Source organism: Heptranchias perlo, chromosome 26, assembly GCF_035084215.1.
Source record: "Heptranchias perlo isolate sHepPer1 chromosome 26, sHepPer1.hap1, whole genome shotgun sequence".
In the NCBI taxonomy this organism is placed as follows: Eukaryota; Metazoa; Chordata; class Chondrichthyes; order Hexanchiformes; family Hexanchidae; genus Heptranchias; species Heptranchias perlo.
Window position 1 is genome coordinate 36,264,075 of NC_090350.1, and position 11,125 is coordinate 36,275,199.

At 43.1% G+C, this 11,125-nt stretch overlaps 1 protein-coding gene across 5 annotated transcripts in view; it reads right to left on the reverse strand.

Annotated features, from left to right (window-relative positions):
* Positions 1 to 11,125, reverse strand: part of LOC137342691 (receptor-type tyrosine-protein phosphatase U-like) — a 767,577-nt gene that overhangs the window by 270,047 nt on the left and 486,405 nt on the right. For all 5 annotated transcript variants that reach the window (XM_068006795.1, XM_068006794.1, XM_068006792.1 and 2 more), the window contains one exon: positions 10,542 to 10,719. In XM_068006795.1, coding sequence (XP_067862896.1) covers positions 10,542 to 10,719 — 178 coding nt within the window. The remainder of the gene's footprint in view (positions 1 to 10,541; positions 10,720 to 11,125) is intronic.

Sequence of the window (11,125 nt, forward strand, 5' to 3'; positions counted from 1 at the left end):
ATGTGCCGAGAGCCAGAGATAGAGAGAGAGATTGATTGATTGATTGATTTTGAGATTTCGGTTCAGCTAGTTTTCTGCTGCAATGCTGAGGAAAACAAGTGTAAACAATTTTACAACACCAAGTTATAGTCCAGCAATTTTATTTTAAATTCACAAGCTTTCGGAGGCTTCCTCCTTCGTCAGGTACATTTACCTGACGAAGGGGGAAGCCCCGAAAGCTTGTGAATTTAAAATAAAATTGCTGGACTATAACTTGGTGTTGTAAAATTGTTTACAATTGTCAACCCCAGTCCATCACCGGCATCTCCACCACATGAGGAAAACAAGAGTCGACTCCCCACAGTTCACACCCAGTGTAAACACCGAGCTTTCTCAAGTCAAATAGAGCACAATCCCTTCCCCACATACTGCACCATCTGAAATTTGCATTTCCCACATTAATCTTCCTTGTATCCTCTCTGAGTTGGACTGAAATTTAGCATTGAATTATGGACCGTTTTGAGCTGTGAAACTGCACCCTCCGGCAACTGGGCTGAAGCACTCCAAAATAATTTTAATAACAGCTATCAGAGAGACTTTCGACTGTGAGTTATACAACAGTACAATTTACAGGGATGTCTGCCATGATACAACAGGCACAGGCATGATGTATCATGGCAGACATCCACCGCTACAGGTGAGGTGCCTGAAGATTGGAGGGTAGCAAATGTTGTGCCTTTGTTTAAGAAGGGCGGCAGGGAAAAGCCTGGGAACTACAGACCAGTGAGCCTGACATCTGTAGTGGGTAAGTTGTTAGAGGGTATTCTGAGGGACAGGATCTACAGGCATTTGGAGAGGCAGGGACTAATTAGGAACAGTCAGCATGGTTTTGTGAGAGGAAAATCATGTCTCACGAATTTGATTGAGTTTTTTGAAGGGGTAACCAAGAAGATAGATGAGGGCTGTGCAGTAGACGTGGTCCACATGGACTTCAGCAAAGCATTTGACAAGGTACCGCATGGTAGGTTGTTACATAAGGTTAAATCTCATGGGATCCAAGGTGAGGTAGCCAATTGGATACAAAATTGGCTTGACGACAGAAGACAGAGGGTGGTTGTAGAGGGTTGTTTTTCAAACTGGATGCCTGTGTCCAGCGGTGTGCCTCAGGGATCTGTGCTGGGTCCGCTGTTATTTGTTATTTATATTAATGATTTGGATGAGAATTTAGGAGGCATGGTTAGTAAGTTTGCAGATGACACCAAGACTGGTGGCATTGTGGACAGTGAAGAAGGTTATCTGGGATTGCAACGGGATCTTGATCAATTGGGCCAGTGGGCCGATGAATGGCAGATGGAGTTTAATTTAGATAAATGTGAGGTGATGCATTTTGGTAGATCGAATCGGGCCAGGACCTACTCCGTTAATGGTAGGGCGTTGGGGAGAGTTATAGAACAAAGAGATCTAGGAGTACAGGTTCATAGCTCCTTGAAAGTGGAGTCACAGGTGGATAGGGTGGTGAAGAAGGCATTCGGCATGCTTGGTTTCATTGGTCAGAACATTGAATGCAGGAGTTGGGATGTCTTGTTGAAGTTGTACAGGGCATTGGTGAGGCTACACTTGGAGTACTGTGTACAGTTCTGGTCACCCTATTATAGAAAGGATATTATTAAACTAGAAAGAGTGCAGAAAAGATTTACTAGGATGCTACCGGGACTTGATGGTTTGACAGACTGGGACTTTTTTCCCTGGAGAGTAGGAGGTTAAGGGGTGATCTTATAGAAGTCTATAAAATAATGAGGGGCATAGATAAGGTAGATAGTCAAAATCTTTTCCCAAAGGTAGGGGAGTCTATAACGAGGGGGCATAGATTTAAGGTGAGAGGGGAGAGATACAAAAGGGTCCAGAGGGGCAATTTTTTCACTCAAAGGGTGGTGAGTGTCTGGAACGAGCTGCCAGAGGCAGTAGTAGAGGCAGGTACAATTTTGTCTTTTAAAAAGCATTTGGACAGTTACATGGGTAAGATGGGTATAGAGGGATATGGGCCAAGTGCAGGCAATTGGGACTAGCTTAGTGGTATAAACTGGGCGACATGGACATGTTGGGCCGAAGGGCCTGTTTCCATGTTGTAACTTCTATGATTCTATGATTCTATGGACCGAATGGCCTCCTTTTGTGTGTAAGAGTCTCTGAACAGTGAAAACTTTTTCTACTTAAATTTTTCCCCAATTCTATCCCCTCCTCTTCTGAAGGCACTGACTGCCGTGTTTGTCTCGGAGTTCTGAGGGGACAGAGCAAGGTGGTGGGATTATTTTATATGTAGGTACTTGTCAAAGGCAAGCAGAGGGGAGCTAGAGCATTTAATCTTATTGTAGGGTTGACTGGTGCACTTGTGTGGATGCTGAAAGTGACCTGTGCTGAATAAACTTGCTACTTTAAGGGTAGTGAGATCAACAGAGAGCTGGCACAGGCACAATGGGCTGATTGGCCTCCTTTACACTGTAAACTTCTATGGTTCTTTATAAGCACTGATTATTTGTTTGCAGAAGAAGTCCTTGGTTGTCACAAGTGATACAATCATTACATGGTCCTTGTTCAATGAATGTCTGGATGAATATGCTGTCTCCTCACAAGCTTTATGATAAAAGAAAATGGATATGTTAGTCTAAAATGTAGTATGCAAATTCTTGAAACAACATGGCCCTTCTGGTATGACGGGCTTTCTCTTCCTGGAGGACGATCATGAATTGGCGATGCTTGATCCTGGGTATCAATGGTTGTATCATCTGGTTCATAATCTCTAAAATTAATACTACGCTCAGTCTGTACGATAGGTTGAGATTCTGGCAATGCTATAATTTTCTTTAAGAACGATACAATTCTGGTCATTTGATGAGAACTTCTTCAAACAGTTATAGTGAAACCAAGTCTACAGATGACGGTGTCGATGAATGTTTCATAGAATCATAGAAGTTTACAACATGGAAACAGGCCCTTCGGCCCAACATGTCCATGTCGCCCAGTTTATACCACTAAGCTAGTCCCAATTGCCTGCACTTGGCCCATATCCCTCTATACCCATCTTACCCATGTAACTGTCCAAATGCTTTTTAAAAGACAAAATTGTACCCGCCTCTACTACTGCCTCTGGCAGCTCATTCCAGACACTCACCACCCTTTGAGTGAAAAAATTGCCCCTCTGGACCCTTTTGTATCTCTCCCCTCTCACCTTAAATCCATGCCCCCTCGTTATAGACTCCCCTACCTTTGGGAAAAGATTTTGACTATCTACCTTATCTATGCCCCTCATTATTTTATAGACTTCTATAAGATCACCCCTAAACCTCCTACTCTCCAGGGAAAAAAGTCTCAGTCTATCCAACCTCTCCCTATAAGTCAAACCATCACATGGCGTTATGTCTTCCTCGCTCATTATTTCTCACCGGTCACCAACTTTGATATCACTAAGTGTTGACGTTTTTGATCAGTGCACACTTTTATTTTGGCCTTAATGTTCCAATCTTTCTTTATATCTCATCGTGTCACTTGGAAGTGATACTGTGATGCTCTGTGGTGCTCAACATTGCTGCAGATGCTACACCTGCGCTGGAATTAGGCATAGCACAGTAGTTACATAGGAATGCCCAAAGTTGTTGCTGCCAGGGTGAATTTTCAATTGAGCAATCTGGACACTCTTCATGATGGTTCTCAACACGCTTTCAGCCTCAGAGTTTGGCGTGATTTGACAAAATCCAAGGTGTTCTGTCAAGATGTTGGAGGATGCTCTTGGTTGCTGAGCTCCGCTGTCTGACTTTACTCCCTCTGGAATTTTGTGTGCTACATAAATCTTGCCCAGATATTGAATAGTGGCTCTAACTGCTGTAGATTTGGTGATTTCAACCACTGGAAATCAAGAGAAATCATCGACCACTATCAAGGGGTAGTCTCCTGTTGGAAAGGATCCACAGGAATCAATACTAACTGTCTGTCATGGATAATAAAGTAGATCTGACATGGCGAGTGATGCTATCTTGTGTTCAGTGTTTTTCACTGAGAGTGGAGACATCTTTTAATAGCTGTTTCTATCTTTCTGTCTATGCCCGGGAACTACATTTTAGTTCTGAAAACAGCTTTGGTTTTGACTATCCGTTGATGGCTGATGCGAATGAGGGAAATCACTTAATCCTGTATTCCTGTTAGGATGACTGTAGAAGAATATCATTCTCAGTGACAGTTAGCTCATGGAGAGCCAGCCATAACTGCTGGTAGTCTGTTTTCAACTTGTGGCAAGGATTTGTGTGCTTGCAATATAAGGTCCTTCTGTGCATCTTGCTTGATATCAGCTAGAGTGATTGACTTAGGTATAGAGTGATGAGCTACAAAATTACCGAATTCCTCAGCTCTCTGAATAACAACTTCTGGCAACATCTGGATCTGGGCGTTGTAACATGCCTCCGATCCAGGATGATAGTTAATAATCACGTAATAAGACTGGACCAGTCAGCAACCAGCACTGGGCCCTAGAAGAAGGTTTAGACTGTGGATTGGGGAATATGAGGATCAAAGCCTAGTCATCTGTAAATACCATAAGTTGTTGACCAGAGAGACATAGCTGAAATTGCTGCACAGCCATTTAACTGCCAATGCTTCACACCCAATGTGGGTGTAGTAGTACCCTGTGAAATTAAGTCATCAACTGGCACAGTTGGTAGGTCTAGTTTTGCATACGGATGGCCCCTAAGCCAACTGCAATGACATCAACGTAGATCTGCATTGGCCCACTGAGATCAAAATATGTATCACTAGATAGCGATTGCTTGATCTGAAGTAGGTTGTGATCGTGTCTATCTTCCCACTTAAAAATAGGATGCAAGAGCTGAATGCCAGAGGGGAGTTGAGAGTTGAGTTGAGTTGAGCTGAGCTGCCCTCGACATCAAGACAGCATTCAGCCAACAGCCAAGAACGGCACGAAGGAACCCCTAGCCCAAATGATGTTAATGCGGGAGTTGGGGGGGGTCAGAAGACAAACCTTATACAAAGGAAGATGCTTATGATCATTGGAAGCCAATCATAGCAGCTGCAGACATCGCTGGAGGAGTTCCTCAGGGAAGCATTCTTCACCCAAAAACCTTCAGCTGCTTCATCAATAACCTTCTCCCTGTCATAAGGTCAGGAGTGGGATTGTTTGCTGATGATGCCAGTGTTCAACTTCATTCATAACTCCTCTGATAATCAAGCAGCCCATAATCTATAAGTGTAGCCAAATAGAAAATAAAATTGGAACATTAAGGAATCATGGATAAAGACTGCGGACTCCTATCTCTTCATTTGTGGCTGCACCATTGTAGATTGTGTCGATCATCATGAGCTCTGGTGATATCCCCTACTTTGTGAAGATGAATATCCCCTACTTTGTGATATCCCCTACTTTGTGAAGACTAAGCTGAAATACTCTAGATGTTCTTTAGCAAATATGCACTTCTCGCATGTGAGTGTAAGGCTTTTCCTTGTATCCTAGGAAAGCTATAAAGGCACCCCACATCATATTCTGCTTGGCTTGTGCATTAGAATATCGTCACTTACATCCAAGATGGCTGAAAGTCCATCAGTAACTTGTTGGATGGTATGGTGAAATACTTCTGCTGCTGAAGATGTACACAATGGCTTTTATATCACTTCAGATCAACGTGTTGCAAACATTGTAATATAATAGCTCCCTTGTCAAGCTCTAGCTGGTGATCCCCAGATTTCCGATTTAGCTTTGAGAAAACGGATGACCCATTTATCTCCGTGAGAATCTTTCCTGAGCTGACGTATCATGTTATTCGCATTTAATTGCTTTGTTTGCAGCTCACATACCAATACAGATGTGCATCTCATTAGGATTCCTGGGCTTGGAGACAATCACTAGAGGTAGGACACATGATGTGACATCATCTGCATCTTCAGTTACATCACTGTCCTCTAACTCTTTTAACTTTGCCTTAGTATTCTTCGACAGAGGAAGTGGCACCTTGCAATGATAGTGAGCAACAGGAAATACAGACGTGTCAACATACAATTTGACTGCCCTTCAGCTTACTATACAATCAAGAAAATTCACAGCAAATAATATCTGATGTTGGTACAATGATGCTACATGCTGCTGAGGGAAGATGAATACATTGTAGTGCCCAAGCTGTACGTAGGCCAGGTAGAGAACCAGGCTTTCCATTCACAATAGACACATCCATTGAGATTGTTTCATTGCCATGTTCGATGTCTTATCAAATGGAAGTAACCGGATCTGCACGTGACATAGTTTCACTTGAGAATCAGAACTAGCAACAATAAATTGGTAACTTGATTGATCAATAATATTCAGTGAACACCCAGAATCAACAATAACTTGAATCTGTGCACCTTGAAAATGTACTATCGACATTGGCTTGTTGCTGATTACTGATTTGATGTTGTTCTATAGTGAATGAATATTCATCATCCCCACCTGGAGAGCTGCATACAGTAGGTTCTGATTCAGTAACGTGATGCACATTGTGTTGTTTTTACCGGCTATATATCCGTGGACATGCACTAGGGTCACTGTGGTTCATTGAATCTTTCTGTGGGGCCTGTAGTTGGATGACTGACAGCACTGAGAGAAGTTATCTCCTTTCCAACACGCAGGACATTCTTTGCCTTTTGTTGGACAACCGCCATCGTGGGATGATTTTCACCACGTAATAAAACACGTGATTGGTGGTGACCTGATTTGATTGTGGCTTTACCTTCGGGATGATGCGATTTGCACTTGATATTTCTGCCGTTGATAGCAACTTGCTGCTTCGTTTCCACATTCAGCTGGATCAGGTGCTCTAGCCAGTTCTAAAAACTCATCTAAGGTATGCTCTTTCTCCGGGGATTGGTGGCACAAAATTTGAGACAAATGTCCTTCTATAATCTAACTGATCTAATCTGTATCAGTGAAATTCCATTTTGCTGCTTGTTAACATAAGTGTGTGCAATTGACTGATTCGTTCATGTTGTTCAGCCCACAAAAATATGATTAATTCATATGATGTACTTTGCTTGGGAGTGAAGTGATCACTTAGGGCTTTCTTATCTTTATCATAGATTTGCATTATTTCCAGTATCAGAAGCGTGTTGAATCTTGTAAATGTTATACCCCATAATGCAAAAGCAAAGCTCTGCTTCACATAGGGCTGGTGATATCAAAACTGATCGTAGCACAACAGAACTGTTTCATCTATTTCTCTCACCTTGAAGGAACTGAAGTAGGCTTGTTCTGTAGGTCACATGTAGGTTCATGAGACACCCTTGAGGCCCTATTACTAGTAGAATTGAATTGTTACTTAAATGGATTGAGATATCTGGAATGCACTGATCTCTGATTATTCACTCATTCCAGACTACAGCTAAATGAAGTTTGCGTAACCTACAGGAGTTAACCATCCTCATACCTCCTGAAGTTATCCTTTATTTCCTTGAACTTGTTCATGAACGTCTCACAAACCATTGCCATCACCAAAATGTCATGTGTGTCCTTGTAAACACTGATTATTGACTTGTGGGAAGAGTCCTTGGTACTTTTTCCAACATGAAGTTCCCAGTTCACCCTCTAGTGTCTGGATGACTGGACTACACTGATAGCTGCCGAGATATGATTCTATGGTTAGCAACAAGCCCTTCAGTACCCCATCCAAGTGACTATTCTTCAAGCGTAAGCACAAATGGTGAGTGTTGACAGAATATTTGACCATAGAAGGCATGTATGATCCTGTCGTCAGCTGACATTAGCACTGGCTACCAGTAACTGGGTAGTGATCAGGAGCAGGGACTCCTGGTTATATTTGGCCTCCCAAACCCAAGCAAACTGAGGCCAATTGTAGCCCCCTTCAGTGAAACCTTAAACAGAATGAAATTTCATCTAATCTCAGTCCAATTTTTCAGGGTGCTCAGTGAGGCAACAGTTACAGAGCCTTACATAATTTTTTGTAACAGGTACGCACTGGACAATCGTAAAGATAGGATTGCGATCTAGGGGCACGAAATTCCTCATGTGTTGCTTCCCAGTGATTACACCGGGATTGTGCCCGACGGTGCCCTCCAGCGCTGATCCGGCTAGTGGATACAAGCACTACTTCAGGCACTTCTCCAACACCCACCACCCCATGCATGCTGGTAATTCTGGCACCTGTGGGTGTTGAGGTTGGGGGGGGGGGATTTCTTAGGCTCCCTGGTGAAGCCATGTTCCTAACTGTAACCTCTTGGTGGGGAGGGGGTGGGTGGGAGGAGTCTAAGCCCCTAGTCCTGGCAGGGACCCTACCATTAGGGCCCACATTTGCCTTTGTGGAAGCTGGCACTACTCCGGCTACTATACCGAGTCCGCTTCCAGGCTCAGGATTAGTAACTCCCAGTTTAGGGCATCCTTGCTCCTTGCTCGCCCTCTGGCTTTCATTCACCTTGTAAGAGGCAGTCGGAGGTTTTGCCCCTTAAAGCAAGGAGGAAACTCCTGGAAGCAGTGGAGACCTGAAGCAACCAGGTCTTGGCCATTTTCCTAGGGGCTCTGTTAGGGAATGGATATTCTTATTTATAAGTTATTCCACAAGATAATAAGGTTCAAAGGCATTTATTGGCTTTCATAGGAATTAAGCGTACAATGATAACTATTATTAATAATAATCACACTTCTGCTTAAGGTCACACTTGTGATAATACGATTTACACGTTACAGTTCTTGAGCTCAGGTGAATGGCTGGCCAAGCCTTGTCGAACTCTGAAGAATCTGTTCGAACACCCCTCTTGTATAGCTTTTCTCTAGTGCGGATTCATATGTTATCACGTAATGTTATCCCGTTATTCACTTAATGAATTTCAGTTTTAATAAGAAGGCCTCCCATACACCTTATCAAGGCATTATCTTGACTGAGTAGTCAATCAAATCATTCAACTGCAGCCAGTTACGGAGGCCCAATACTTTAGTTATCACTTGACCAAATTCCTCAACAATATCCTCGGAGGAGTTGGCCACCCTAGCGACAATTTCTCGAATGGATGGCACCATTAATCTGTCAACTATCTCACAACTGCACGACCCGTGGCAACCAATGCAACCATCTAACAAAGGTGGTCTGTTTTTGTCTCTGCTGCACTTTTAGCTGCTGCAGGTGTCCCTGTCCTCACTTTTCATTTCACTGGAAACACAAAACTGACATTTCCAACCTTCTAACAGAAACACACTTAGCAGGCAAAAGCCAGAAATTAATATAAAAGAAATCATTATTAACCCATTTCTTGCAGCTCTGCCACTCGCCCACCAGAATTATGATGGGAGACTGACGGACCCTCACGCCAAATCGCGACCCCTAGGGAGTTTCCGACCCTTTAATGTTAAATGCAATGGAGGAATTGACTGACTTTTGCCCACTTAAATGAAATCTTCAGTTGGGCATGAACTGAACGTGAAAGAAATACTTGCATTTGCACAGTGCCTTATCATGCTGCTGAAATGTCTCAAGGCACTTTAAAGAATGATTTACTTTTGGAGCAATGTGATAGCTATTTAGACAAGAGAAAATGAATACAAATATAGTGAAATTGTGTTCAGTTTTAACACTGAGGAAAGCAGAGAGAGTGGGGGTGGGGAAAGGGGGACAGAAATGCCAACAGAAAGGAAGAGATGAGAGAGACCTGCAGACCAAAATTCAGAAAGGGACCTGTTCCTGATGAGCTGACGAGTGGCACTCTCTGACACCAAGTATAAATGATACTGTTTGAAAAGGGCTTGATGATCAGTTCAGTGCCAGTGGAAATGACACGGAACTGGGACAAGAACTAATTGAAAAGTGTTGGAGAGTTAAGGGTTAATAATCAAACTACCCTGTATAACTACAATTCGTCATGGAGCAACAGGCTTTATAAGATAAACAGAAACCCAACGGGGTTTCCAGGAGAAGGAAGGGTGAATTATATAAGAACATAATAGGAGCCATTCAACAAGATCATGGCCGACCTCAACTCCACTTTCTCGCCCAATCCCCATATCCCATGGTCTACTTCAAATGTCTGGTAATGATGTCTAGGGATGCCTGTGCAAAGAGATAGTGACTGGGACAATATCGACCATGAGTGATTAATGTATAACATTGGTGACTAGTGTAATAAACATAGGCAGAGGGATCCATTAACCACAGTATAGAGTGGATATTTAGGTAAATAAGATGTCAATAAACTGAACTTGAAAGAGAACAGATCGATCAGGAAGTCTTGTTTATGGAATGTACCTTTGAAGTGGGCAAACTGAGGTGTATAAGGCGGCTGGGTTCTTCCAGAGTTAGTTGAAGAGCCCGAAAGAGAGAGAAACCCAAAGTTACCCCTGTGTACAGTATAGAGTGATCACCTATGCTGTATATGAATAAAGTCTGTTCCGTATACTCTACTATCAAGTGTCTCATACTTACTCGAAACGTGTCGTTGTGAACCATAGAAGGAAGGTCAACAATAAGGAATTGGATGTTAAGCCGGGACGGTAGGCGGCAAAGGGAAACCTTGAACAATAATGTTACCTTTGATGATCAGCTCCGCAAAGTTAGACACTCCAGATCCTCTTCCAGACTGAGTAACGCATCGATACAGGTCCTGCTCCTGCTTGGTCACCTCGTGCAGCTGAAAGGTTGCCATGATACGCTTGGGGCTGGTGCGCTTTAACAGGGCTGCCGGGAAGGTGATGCCTCCGTGCTGCTTCTGTTAACGAAAACAATGCAAACACGTTTTAAAAAAAAGACAAGTGACTTTGAGAGAAAAAGTTTATTTAACCAGTAGGCCACACAACAAACCACACAGCTTGCCCCAAGACAAAAAAGTTTCAGTTTTGCATCGACGCAAATCGTACAGTATATTTTGGATATGATGTCCACCCAAAGTACAATTAGTCGAGGGGTGCGAGCTTCACACTGGCACAATCATAGAATCGTGCATAGAATATTTCAGCACAGGAGGCCGCCATTCGGCCCATTCTCCAAATTTAAACATTTACGGGGGAGAGGGGTCCATTTGACACCCTGGGAATTTTTTTAGGGGGGCATTTACACACCAGTGTCAGTGAAACAACTTCCCCTTTGTTGTGATGCTGAAGTTGGCGTGGAAGCAG